Source organism: Bufo gargarizans, chromosome 2 (assembly GCF_014858855.1).
Source record: "Bufo gargarizans isolate SCDJY-AF-19 chromosome 2, ASM1485885v1, whole genome shotgun sequence".
Lineage (NCBI taxonomy): Eukaryota > Metazoa > Chordata > Amphibia > Anura > Bufonidae > Bufo > Bufo gargarizans.
The window spans coordinates 681,548,995-681,562,757 of NC_058081.1; the positions used below are offsets into that span (position 1 = coordinate 681,548,995).

At 47.9% G+C, this 13,763-nt stretch overlaps 1 protein-coding gene across 1 annotated transcript; it reads right to left on the reverse strand.

The window, feature by feature from the left end:
- On the reverse strand, positions 1 to 9,726 carry LOC122928963 (gastrula zinc finger protein XlCGF71.1-like). The gene is made up of 2 exons (XM_044282314.1): positions 9,671 to 9,726; positions 1 to 982 (listed from the first exon to the last, which is right to left on the reverse strand). The coding sequence occupies exon 2, from the start codon at positions 969 to 971 to the stop codon at positions 180 to 182; it is 792 nt and encodes a 263-aa protein (XP_044138249.1). The 5' UTR covers positions 972 to 982; positions 9,671 to 9,726; the 3' UTR covers positions 1 to 179.
- Between the last annotated feature and the right edge of the window lie 4,037 nt (positions 9,727 to 13,763).

Sequence of the window (13,763 nt, forward strand, 5' to 3'; positions counted from 1 at the left end):
TGCGGTTAATCAAGTTTTTCCTAAACTTCGGATCGAATTCAGTTTTGCATGCTTCGATTCATTTAACATTAATGGTGGCATAAACAGCACGGCAGCTGCATATTAACAAAACCATCTTTCTTAAACAGGTCAATGTCTGTATTTTTCATAATGACTAGAGAGGTCCATAAAATATGTCATCAAAATGGTTTCTTTCCTTTGTGACGTCTCTCGTGTAAAACAAGACCTGATTTTTGTGTAAAACATTTCCCACATTCTGAACATGAATATGGCTTCTCTCCTGTGTGAATTCTTTCATGTATAACTAGAGTTGATTTATCTGTAAAAGTTTTCCCACATTCTAAACACGAATATGGCTTCTCTCCTGTGTGAATTCTGCCATGTTTAACAAAATTTGATTGACCTGTAAAGCATTTTCCACATTCTGAACATGAATACGGCTTTTCTCCTGTGTGAGTTCTCCCATGTTTAACAAGAGATGATTTACATGTAAAACATTTCCTACATTCTGAACATGAATATGGCTTCTCTCCTGTGTGACTTCTCTGATGTATAACAAGACTTGATTTTTGTGTAAAACATTTCCCACATTCTAAACATGAATATGGTCTCTCTCCTGTGTGACTTCTATCATGTTTAACTAGATGTGATTTCTGGGTAAAACATTTTCCACATTCTGAACAGGACCATGGTTTCTTCCCTGTGTGAATTCTGCTCTGTATTGAAAGCCTTGAGAATGGTTTACTACTGAGAAACCTGTAACCCTCTTTCTGACCTCTACTTGGGGTAGCAATGTGTGATTTATCAGGACAAGGTTCGTCATAATTAGTGGAATTATATGACAGATCTGTACTGTGAAATCCGGAATGTAGGTTAAAGGAAATTAGGTTTTCTCCTGAAAAGTGCTGCATGATATCTTCATTTTCTGCTTTAATATTTAGTGATAACATGAACTTTCCATCAGAATTCATATTCAGGTTTTCTGTTAAGATAAAATTTAAATCAGTTTTTTTTTTTTCAGACTGCTCAATAGATAACATTCTTATTAGAACTAATGCACACAACCATATGCTCAGTCTGCATCCGATCGGATTCATTTTAATGGGACCACAAAACATTCGGACTGTACACTGTGTGCTATCTGCATCTGTATGTCCGTTCTGTGGCCTCAGAAAGATGTTACAACACGTCCTATACTTGTCCGTTTTGCAAACAGGTATGGACATTTCAGCAGGAGTTAAAAAAGAAATGGTGGCATGCACTTGGCCGGTATACGCGTTTTGGGGATCTGCAATTTGCGAACCGCAACGTAGATATGGTGGTGTGCATGAGGACTTAGACTGGAAATGGATCCATCAGGAAGCAGAGGTATAAGCCATTCATACTGAATCCACTCCTGACTGTGGTTAAAAAACTGGATGTGAGATTCCAGCATTATTAAGCTTTCTATAACTTCCTGACAAAGTCCAGGATTCTGCTCTACACCTGGTCATGACTTGTATCACATACAGGAGATTATGACTTGATAAAACGTAAAAATGTTAAAGAGGACCTTTCATGCTAATTTATTAAGGAAGATATATACCTGTACTTGCGGGGTACCCCCCGCTGATGCTGCCACCCTGCTTGATTTTTAAAAATATGCCTCCTATGCCCCGCAGGACTTCTCCCGCTTAGTATGCTAATACTGAGCATCAGTGCAATGGGGAGGAGATGCAGTCTTTCTCCGTGGGCGTCTCCTTCTCCCCTCGCTGTAGCGCTGTCCAATCGCAGCGCAGACAGTCACAGCCAGGGAAAAATATAACGTCCTGCGTCTCTTCCCCATTGAACCAATGCTCCGTATTAGCATACTGAGCGGAAGAAATCCGGCGTGGCATAGGAGGCTTATTTTAAAAAATCAAGCAGGTGGCAGCATCAGCGGGGGATACCATGCAAGTACAGGTATATATCTCCCTTAATAAAAATCGCATGAAAGGTCCTCTTTAAATACCTGACTATGTTTGGGAACCAGCCCTGCCCACCTAGAGCTCCATTCACAAGCTCCTTCCAGTGTACCTCCTCTGCTGATGAAATCTCAGATTCTGCCTGTCTGCCGGCAGCTATTTCAGTGTGGAATTCCACCTCCTGCTTTATATTACTGCTCCTTGTACTCAGCAGGTGCGAGACTCCAGCAGCAGCAGGGGAGGAGGTGCACTGAAAGGAGACTCAGGAGCGCGCTCACTCTCTACCTGAGACTCAGGAGCGCGCTCACTCTCTACCTGAGACTCAGGAGCGCGCTCACTCTCTACCTGAGACTCAGGAGCGCGCTCACTCTCTACCTGAGACTCAGGAGCGCGCTCACTCTCTACCTGAGACTCAGGAGCGCGCTCACTTTGTAAAATGCTAATTTCAATAGAAGCAATTCTGAAAAGGAATTTTATCAGGTCTAAGACTTCTATTTGGGACTTCATGCAGTTTGTATAGTGGAATCTAGGGAAAGATCCTCTGTAATATCGTTATGGACAGTCTGATCACGGCCACTAGTTACGTTTAACGAGATAACGCGCCATGAGGTGAAGAGCGCGTCTCCGGCTGAATTCTCAGACATGACAACGTGGTCTGTAAGGTCTAATGGCCGCACAGTTACCAGATCTCAAGTTTATAGATATCTGTAGGATGTAGTGGAATAGACAGAGTGAGGTCATCAATCAGAACCTGTAATAAAGGTCTCCAGCACCTTGTTGGGTCCATTACACTAATAATTCAGGATGTTCTAAGGGGAACGAGGGTCCTATCAAGAATTAGGAAGTTGAAGCTAATGAAGTGTCCTGTGAGTGCAGAGAATCATCACTGAGACGTCTGTGTCTGTACAATAATCACATGTGACATCGGAGCCTCCTGATAATCATGGAGCTGATGACTGGAGTTCACCGACAGGAAGCCAAAAACACCACAACCAAACAGCTTTAACCTCCTAATGACCAGGCTTGGTTGTTATTTATCACCAATCGTTCTTTTTGTATTTTCATTCCAAGACTTACAAAAAAAAATTTTGTCGTATTCCAAGACTTACAAAAAATTTTTTTTTCGGATGATGTAGCTGTATGAGGGCTGTTTTTTGTCTGCCGAGTTGTAGGTTTCCGAGGCAACATTTTGTAGTCCATGTAATTTATTGTTCAGCTTTTGTCATATGTTTTTGGAAGGAAAACAAAAAGGTATTTGTGCTGCTTACCCCACAGTAAAAACAACATATTATTTCTATGGGATGATAACAAGGCAGTAATATCAAATATGTAGAATATTTTTCATATTTTAGTACTTTTGTACAATTAATCAAAACTAACAAAAACTAAATTTTAGTGTTGTTGCACTCCAAGACCCCGAATTTTTTTCATTTTCCATCATGTACCTGTATGAGGGCTTATTTTTTGTGGGATGACTAGTTGTTTTTTGGTACCATTTCGGTTTACATTTCTATACTCTTGCTCCGGCCATAGATCCCACTAATCCACCCAAGGTGGGACTTCCTAAAGTATTCAATGAGCTTATTATCCAGTGCATTTGTCAGGAGCAACTCCTGCAATATATACACATCATCTTGGCTCACTTGGATTCCTTGGTGGTTTCAGCTCTGGTTCTGAATCCACAGGCTGCAGCATCTGCACTGTCACAGCAGCTCCTCCCTTTTTAGGTCCTGGCCTGCATCTACCACCATGCTATGAAGGAGAGCTCAAGTCTTTAAATGGATTCCTCGATCAAGGCACTGTTCACTTGCAGAGGCTTGCGGGTCTGCTTCCCTCCTCAGAACAAGTCTTCTAGGCTGAGGCTTGCGGGTCTGCTTTCCTCCTCAGAACAAGTCTTCTAGGCTGAGGCTTGCGGGTCTGCTTTCCTCCTCAGAACAAGTCTTCTAGGCAGAGGCTTGCGGGTCTGCTTCCCTCCTCAGAGCAAGTCTTCTAGGCAGAGGCTTGCGGGTCTGCTTCCCTCCTCAGAACAAGTCTTCTAGGCAGAGGCTTGCGGGTCTGCTTCCCTCCTCAGAACAAGTCGTCTAGGCAGAGGCTTGCGGGTCTGCTTCCCTCCTCAGAACAAGTCTTCTAGGCAGAGGCTTGCAGGTCTGCTTCCCTCCTCAGAACAAGTCTTCTAGGCAGAGGCTTGCGGGTCTGCTCCCCTCCTCAGAACAAGTCTTCTAGGCAGAGGCTTGCTGGTCTGCTTCCCTCCTCAGAACAAGTCTTCTAGGCAGAGGCTTGCAGGTCTGCTTTCCTCCTCAGAACAAGTCTTCTAGGCAGAGGCTTGCAGGTCTGCTTCCCTCCTCAGAACAAGTCTTCTAGGCAGAGGCTTGAGGGTCTGCTCCCCTCCTCAGAACAAGTCTTCTAGGCAGAGGCTTGCGGGTCTGCTTCCCTCCTCAGAACAAGTCTTCTAGGCAGAGGCTTGCTGGTCTGCTTCCCTCCTCAGAACAAGTCTTCTAGGCAGAGGCTTGCTGGTCTGCTTCCCTCCTCAGAACAAGTCTTCTAGGCAGAGGCTTGCTGGTCTGCTTCCCTCCTCAGAACAAGTCTTCTAGGCAGAGGCTTGCTGGTCTGCTTCCCTCCTCAGAACAAGTCTTCTAGGCAGAGGCTTGCGGGTCTGCTTCCCTCCTCAGAACAAGTCTTCTAGGCAGAGGCTTGCGGGTCTGCTCCCCTCCTCAGAACAAGTCTTCTAGGCAGAGGCTTGCTGGTCTGCTTCCCTCCTCAGAACAAGTCTTCTAGGCAGAGGCTTGCAGGTCTGCTTTCCTCCTCAGAACAAGTCTTCTAGGCAGAGGCTTGCAGGTCTGCTTCCCTCCTCAGAACAAGTCTTCTAGGCAGAGGCTTGAGGGTCTGCTCCCCTCCTCAGAACAAGTCTTCTAGGCAGAGGCTTGCGGGTCTGCTTCCCTCCTCAGAACAAGTCTTCTAGGCAGAGGCTTGCTGGTCTGCTTCCCTCCTCAGAACAAGTCTTCTAGGCAGAGGCTTGCTGGTCTGCTTCCCTCCTCAGAACAAGTCTTCTAGGCAGAGGCTTGCTGGTCTGCTTCCCTCCTCAGAACAAGTCTTCTAGGCAGAGGCTTGCGGGTCTGCTTCCCTCCTCAGAACAAGTCTTCTAGGCAGAGGCTTGCGGGTCTGCTCCACTCCTCAGAACAAGTCTTCTAGGCAGAGGCTTGCTGGTCTGCTTCCCTCCTCAGAACAAGTCTTCTAGGCAGAGGCTTGCGGGTCTGCCCCCCTCCTCAGAACAAGTCTTCTAGGCAGAGGCTTGCGGGTCTGCTTCCCTCCTCAGAACAAGTCTTCTAGGCAGAGGCTTGCTGTTCTGCTTCCCTCCTCAGAACAAGTCTTCTAGGCAGAGGCTTGCGGGTCTGCTTCCCTCAGAACAGGTCTTCTATGCTCAGGCATGCTGGTTTGCTTCCCTCCTCAGAACAAGTCTTCTAGGCAGAGGCTTGCAGGTCTGCTTCCCTCAGAACAGGTCTTATATGCTCAGGCATGCAGGTTTACTTACCTCCTCAGAACAAGTCTTCTAGGCAGAGGCTTGCGGGTCTGCTTCCCTCAGAACAGGTCTTCTATGCTCAGGCATGCAGGTCTGCTTCCCTCCTCAGAACAAGTCTTCTAGGCAGAGGCTTGCAGGTCTGCTTCCCTCCTCAGAACAAGTCTTCTAGGCAGAGGCTTGCAGGTCTGCTTCCCTCCTCAGAACAAGTCTTCTAGGCAGAGGCTTGAGGGTCTGCTCCCCTCCTCAGAACAAGTCTTCTAGGCAGAGGCTTGCGGGTCTGCTTCCCTCCTCAGAACAAGTCTTCTAGGCAGAGGCTTGCGGGTCTGCTTCCCTCCTCAGAACAAGTCTTCTAGGCAGAGGCTTGCTGTTCTGCTTCCCTCCTCAGAACAAGTCTTCTAGGCAGAGGCTTGCTGGTCTGCTTCCCTCCTCAGAACAAGTCTTCTAGGCAGAGGCTTGCTGGTCTGCTTCCCTCCTCAGAACAAGTCTTCTAGGCAGAGGCTTGCTGGTCTGCTTCCCTCCTCAGAACAAGTCTTCTAGGCAGAGGCTTGCGGGTCTGCTTCCCTCCTCAGAACAAGTCTTCTAGGCAGAGGCTTGCAGGTCTGCTTCCCTCAGAACAGGTCTTCTATGCTCAGGCATGCAGGTCTGCTTCCCTCCTCAGAACAAGTCTTCTAGGCAGAGGCTTGCGGGTCTGCTTCCCTCAGAACAGGTCTTCTATGCTCAGGCATGCAGGTCTGCTTCCCTCCTCAGAACAAGTCTTCTAGGCAGAGGCTTGCAGGTCTGCTTCCCTCCTCAGAACAAGTCTTCTAGGCAGAGGCTTGCAGGTCTGCTTCCCTCCTCAGAACAAGTCTTCTAGGCAGAGGCTTGCAGGTCTGCTTCCCTCCTCAGAACAAGTCTTCTAGGCAGAGGCTTGCAGGTCTGCTTCCCTCCTCAGAACAAGTCTTCTAGGCAGAGGCTTGCGGGTCTGCTCCCCTCCTCAGAACAAGTCTTCTAGGCAGAGGCTTGCGGGTCTGCTTCCCTCCTCAGAACAAGTCTTCTAGGCAGAGGCTTGCGGGTCTGCTTCCCTCCTCAGAACAAGTCTTCTAGGCAGAGGCTTGCTGGTCTGCTTCCCTCCTCAGAACAAGTCTTCTAGGCAGAGGCTTGCGGGTCTGCTTCCCTCCTCAGAACAAGTCTTCTAGGCAGAGGCTTGCGGGTCTGCTTCCCTCCTCAGAACAAGTCTTCTAGGCAGAGGCTTGCTGGTCTGCTTCCCTCCTCTACCTAATATTCCATTGCAGCATTTTGGAATGGCCTTTATTAGATTTACCGCCATCATCAGGATGCACAGTTATATGGGTGGTGGTGGATCGCTTTTCTAGGATGGCACTCTTTTTCAAGATGAAGTGTTAAAGTGGGTGTTTTTTGCTATGTTAATGATTTTGATTCCAAATTTATCATTGGAACTTTTTTAAAAGTCGCAAAAAAATTCCAGAAGCCACTCCAGTATACAGAGAAAAGTGTTTGGTTTAAAGATGATCCAAATCTAACAAGCAATTTGCGCCATTTGATAAATTTGGTGTTAAGTATGCCAAAACAGACTCAAGGAAAACTGACTTTATAAATGTTACCCTCATGATAAATTCCCTGTGTTGTCTCTGATGCAATCTGCATCAAGATTCTGGAGGTCTCTCTGCAGGTTGTTGGATGTCTAGTTGGACTTTTCAGTGGACCACCCGCAGGCCAATAGACTGAATTTTCCTATAACAATGACTCACGTCTATAGGCCATTCGCCCTTTTACATTGTATACGGCCAGCACTCACGTATTCCTCTTTTCACTGCTGGCGCAGAGTCCTACCGCACTTCTCTCCTCGGGACACGGTCTTCCAAGAATATTCTTTTTGAAGGGGTTATCCGGTAATAAATAATGAGGTCCTATCCCCAGGATAAGTCATCAATATCTGATCAGCGGAGGTCCGACACCCGAGATCCCCGCTGATCAGCTGATAGAAGAGGCTGGAAGCCGGATGTGCTCACCAGAGCGGCAGCACCCTGTAATAGCTAATTGGCGAGAGGCCGTGACACCCACCGATCTGATAATGAAGTCCTATCCTGAGGACAGGTCATCATTATATATCACTGGATAACCCCTTTATGATCGCATCCGTCCTACAAATTTGTTTACACCCCACCACACCTCAGTGATTGTATGGAAAAAATTCCGGAGGAGAGAGCATAAAGGTGAGCAATGGCAGCACCATGCTGGATTAAACTATGAGCCCAAAGAAATAATGAGCCTGTAGAAGAGTGGGGTAACTAGAAATGACTGGGCCCCACAGGAAATTTTTGAATCGTATCCTCTTCCCCAGCAACTTCTTCGCATCCTCCTCTTCCGGTGCAGTCTCCACTCCTGCAGCTAGTCAAGATCACTCAGACCGGGCCGGCAGCCGCTCCGTCCATTTCCTACAACTATATACTGTAAGTCATGTTACTGTCTATAATGTCACTGTATAATATTATTGAGGAAGCCCAGCTAACAATAAAATATTTTAGTCCTCCTCCTGAGTGGGCCCCATAGCAGCCTCTTCCCATATAGCTACACCCCCGCTGTAAAACCTTCCTCCCAAATACAGCATCAGAATCATCAGGCAGGAGCCTATAATACTTCAAAAGTGTGGGGGTGCTCCAGTTGCTGCTCTGCAAATCTGGGAGATAGAAGCGCAAGAGGTGGCCACCACCCTAGTGGAGCGAGAACCAAACCCGTCAGGGGGGTTAAGAATGAATAACTATCTAGACCCGTCCAGCAATGGAGCCTTTATGACTCTTACAATTTCCCTGAAATTGTAACTGAAAGTTCTTTGCTCCCCCCCATTAAAGAGACCAAACTGATGGACGTTACCTGGAAGACGCAGAAATAAATCTCTTAACCCAAGGATGGTCTGCTAGCCTTCTATCAAGGTAAAAGCCACATTTTAACCTTCAGAGTGGCTAGCCTCAAATGCTTATCTGGACTGCAGGAAATCTAAGATGTCTGGGATAGAGGGGGCTCCAGAGGGTCAGGATCCCTCCCTAGAAATTAAGAAAACACTTTCCACACTGTTAGATACTTTAAGGAGGTAACTAACTCTCTTCTCACTAATAGAGTGGACACAGCCCGATCTGACAAACCTCTTTTAGTCAGAATTACCATCTCAATATCCATGATGGAAGAAGAAGGTCTGGGGTGCAGCAGAGTTCCCTGATACAGAAGATGTCCTCTCAGAGGGGATGGAGGTTCTACCACTAGCACCTGAATCCATGTGGATCAAGATCTCTTTGGCCACTATGGGGCAATCAGTAGGACTGAAGACATAGTCGAATTCCAGAAACCAATTCTGAGTGAAATATATACCGCTAGGGGTTGGTCCTCAGGATCTAACAGAGAAAATCTCTGCCTTTCTGTTCTTCCATTTAGTTCTATGTTGGGAGCCCCCACCTTTCTACAATCTTCTGAAACACACTGTCGTTCAGCCACCACTCCCCCTGACAGAGTTCTGATCTGCTGAGGAAGTCGGACATCTTGTTGTCCTTCCCCCTTAGATGAAAATCTCCATGACTTAATTCTAAAGAGAAGGAATTGTTGTTACTCCATGATGGTTTAAATAAGACACTGCTATGACAAAAAAAAATTACGTGTCTCTGACGTGGGCCAGAAGAGAAAGAGGTAAGTGTAAAAAATAGGGAAACTCCGGGCACTGCACTGGTGTCTATATAGTAGTAAAAAACATTAAAATGTAAAATAAACAAAGTCTCGGCGTGAACGACGGTAAGGAGCTTCATGTACTGGGGACCGATATATTGTTGTTGAAGGAGTTACATGGGGGGAGCGCCCTTACTTCTCTTTTTCTTTTGAAGTTGGAGGAGACCCGACAAGTTCTTAAGTTCCAATGAACTTGCCTAAGATTTGAGCTGGAATGGGCCCCCACCCCAAGGGCTTGCGTCCGTCTCGTTACTATCGGTTTCAGGACTGACCATCGGGACCATGAGGACAGAGTTACTGGCTTTGTTCCCTATAAGAGGGAAGCCCTGGATGTGGAGATGGAAGAGGCTGTCTAAAGAATTTAGGGAGCCGTCCCCATTGGACAGAATTTCCGACTGAAGGGGTATTGAATGCATCTGGGATATGAGACTGCTAGAATTGCGGTGGACCAAGACAAGGACAGAATCTGAAGTCACTTTCTCCATTCATGATTGCTTACCTGTGGTGACATCTCCTGGAATGTCCTCCTCCACCTCACTCTTACACGGGGGATCGCCCATCATCCGCTCTTCTTCATCCTCCACTTTAATATCAGTCAGATCTTCCCCCTGATTTGTCATCTGTAACAATTCAGGACAATACAGCAGACAGGTGGGAAATCTAACAGATCCACAGAAGAGACCCCCACAATCTATGACCCCTCTATGACTGCAGGACCCCCCTATATAGATGTGTATAGGGCTCAGCTCCATCTACCTGAGGGTTCTCTGGGACCTTCTCCTCTGGACAGTCCTGGGAATACAGAGGACGGGGACATCTCTCTGGTGGATTTCTCCTCCTGGATCCATCTGTGGAGACACAAGGTGAATGAACACATAGCCTCCATTACATGTCACTTCACACATGTGTAAACACTGCACATGACGGGTCTCACCTTATGATATAAGAGGCTGATGCTCCTCCATTACATGTCACTGCACACACGTGTATACACTGCACATGACGGCTCTTACCTTGTGATATAAGAGGCTGGTGCTCCTCCATTACATGTCACTGCACACACGTGTATACACTGCACATGACGGCTCTTACCTTGTGATATAAGAGGCTGGTGCTCCTCCATTACATGTCACTGCACACACGTGTATACACTGCACATGACGGCTCTTGCCCTGTGATATAAGAGGCTGGTACTCCTCCATGACATGTCACTGCACACACGTGTATACACTGCACATGACGGCTCTTACCGTGTGATATAAGAGGCTGGTGCTCCTCCATTACATGTCACTGCACACACGTGTATACACTGCACATGACGGCTCTTACCTTGTGATATAAGAGGCTGGTGCTCCTCCATTACATGTCAGTACACACACGTGTATACACTGCACATGACGGCTCTTACCTTGTGATATAAGAGGCTGGTGCTCCTCCATTACATGTCACTGCACACACGTGTATACACTGCACATGACGGCTCTTACCTTGTGATATAAGAGGCTGGAGCTCCTCCATTACATGTCACTGCACACATGTGTATACTCTGCACATGACGGCTCTTACCCTGTGATATAAGAGGCTGGTGCTCCTCCATTACATGTCACTGCACACACGTGTATACACTGCACATGACGGCTCTTACCTTGTGATATAAGAGGCTGGTGCTCCTCCATTACATGTCACTGCACACACGTGTATACACTGCACATGACGGCTCTTACCCTGTGATATAAGAGGCTGGTGCTCCTCCATTACATGTCACTGCACACACGTGTATACACTGCACATGGCGGCTCTTACCTTGTGATATAAGAGGCTGGTGCTCCTCCATTACATGTCACTGCACACACGTGTATACACTGCACATGACGGCTCTTACCCTGTGATATAAGAGGCTGGTGCTCCTCCATTACATGTCACTGCACACACGTGTATACACTGCACATGACGGGTCTTACCTTGTGATATAAGAGGCTGGTGGTCCTCCATTACATGTCACTGCACAGACGTGTATACACTGCACATGACGGCTCTTACCTTGTGATATAAGAGGCTGGTGCTCCTCCATCATGGCCTCCTTGTACAGATCCTTGTGTCCTTCTATATACTCCCACTCCTCCATGGAGAAATAGACAGTGACGTCCTGACACCTCATAGGAACCTGACAACACAATGACACTGTCATCCTCCAGACCCCTCCAGTGCTGTTACTGGAGAATTTCCCAGCATTCCCAGCAGTGTCACCTCTCCAGTCAGCAGCTCCATCATCTTGTGGGTGAGTTCTAGGATCTTCTGCTCATGTATCAGGGGGTGAGGGGGAGGCTCTGTGATGGGGGGAGGGGTCCTGCTCCGCCCTCCTGACTCCTGGAGATGGATGATGGGAGTCACACAGTCCCCCGATGTCTTCTTCACTATTGTGTACCCCTGTGGATGGAGAGAGACACTTAGGGAATAAACCCTTCAGGGGCCATGTGATCTCCTCTGGCCCTCTCCTCCTGGTACAACGTGCCTACTTACCTCCTCATGGCTTCTACAACATGACTATTGGTCACTGGTCACATGACACATCACTCACCATACTGGGGGCTGATCTTCAGGTTCTCCATCACTTGGAAGGTCTGGAGGCCGTTCTCCAGGACCCTGGACTCTTCCTATCACTTCCTATGATGGATTCTCCTCCCCGATGTCTGACTTGTTACAGAATACAATAAAGAGGAGAGAAATCTAGAAAAGTTTACCTCTCCGCTCAGCAGGGAGATGATCTCCAAGGTGAGGTCTAATATTCTTCTGCTGATCTCCTTCCTGTCCATCCTTGGTGGTCATTCAGGAGAAGAGGAGAGAACTGGAGGAACTGGAGGAGCTGGAGGCTTCTAGTACTGCAGGCGCCTTTATGAGAAAAGAAGAGGAAATCATCCAGGGGACAAGACCAGATGTCACCTCCAGAACCGCACTTCCTGAGCCTGGAGGAGCCCCGCTTCTCAGAGCCCCCACCACATGGATTCCAGGGGCCCCAACATGGAGATCTCTGGTGGCTCCACAGGAGATGAATGTCTGATAGATGCAGGTCCCACCTCTGGGCTGTGCTCAGCTGTGTCCAGAACTCCTAGAGAAGAGACTGGAGAGAGCTGAGCTCAGGCTGGGCCCCGCTCCATTCATTCTCCTCCTGGATGCAGGGGCCCCTCACCAGGACAGTCAGGGGCCAGCGAATGATGACAACCCCCACTATCCCCACTACTCCTCCCCCATCATACTAAGCTGAGGAGCGGAGAAGGATTCCTTGTGTGTTATGGAGGAGAATCTCCAGAGGTGACATGTCTGAGCTCTCCACCACACTGTCTCCTCACAGCTCATCTTACCTGCAGGCTGGAAGAATGGCTGATACCAGAGAGAACAAGAGCCCTGACTACCGACCAGGACCTGCCCAGTATCTGCTGCACTGCCAGAGCTGAAGGACCTGGGGTGACGTCACTGTCATGTGATCAGTGCAGGGGGCGGGGCTCAGCAGTGGAGAGAGAGGAGGTGGTGAAGGACCTGGGGTGATGTCACCGTCATGTGATCAGTGTAGGGGGGGCGGGGCTCAGGTTTAAAGCTAATAAAATGTGGAGAAGGACCTGTGAAGATGTGACTGTCATGTGATCAGTGTAGAGGGCGGAGCTCAGCTGAGACATCAGAGCTGGTGAAGAACCTGTGATGTTGATCAGTAAGGTGTCTGACCTGTTAAGTACAAGGAGGAGCAGCTTCCTACTGGTAAACACCTAAGGCTACTTTCACATTAGCGTTGTTTGAATCCGGCGTTCAATTCTGACACCGGAACTGCCCGCCGGATCCGGAAAAACGTGTGAAAACTGTTTACATTTGAATCCTGATCAGGCTTTCGATCACAATTGAAAAATGCATTGGAAAAAACGGATCCGCCATTTATGGACTTTAACTTTTTTTTCCTATTTTTCGGGTTTAACATGCAAAAGCCGGATCCGTTTTGACTGAACACACTGCGCCGGATCCGGCTTTAATGCAAGTCAATGGGAAAAAAGCCTGATCAGCCGTTCAGTCAAAGTGTTCAGGATTTTTGGCCGGAGGTAAAAATACAACATGCTACGTTTTTTTGAAAAGCCTGATCAGTCAAAAAGACTGAACAGAAGACATCCTGATGCATCCTGAGTGACGGACTCTCCATTCAGAATGCATTAGGATAAAACTGATCAGTTCTTTTCCGGATTTGAGCCCCTAGGACGGAACTCAGCGCCGGAAAAGAAAAACGCTAGTGTGAAAGTACCCTAAGCAGAGCTCTGCCTAGTACACTGATCACATGACGGTGACGTCACCCCAGGTCCTTCAGCTCTGGCAGTGCAGCAGACACTGGGCAGGTCCTGGTCGGTAGTCACTGCTGAGCCCCGCCTCCTGCACTGATCACATGACGGTGACGTCACCCGAAGGTCCTCCAGCTCTGGCAGTGCAGCAGATACTGGGCAGGTCCTGGTCGGTAGTCAGGGCTCTTGTTCTCTCTGGTATCAGCCATTCCTCCAGCCTGCAGGTAAGATGAGCTGTGAGGAGACAGTGTGGTGGAGAGCTCAGACATGTCACCTCTG

What these genes read in the sequence shown, in the direction of transcription:
- LOC122928963 (XM_044282314.1), bottom strand. Translation starts at nt 971, where the DNA reads ATGAATTCTGATGGAAAGTTCATGTTATCACTAAATATTAAAGCAGAA.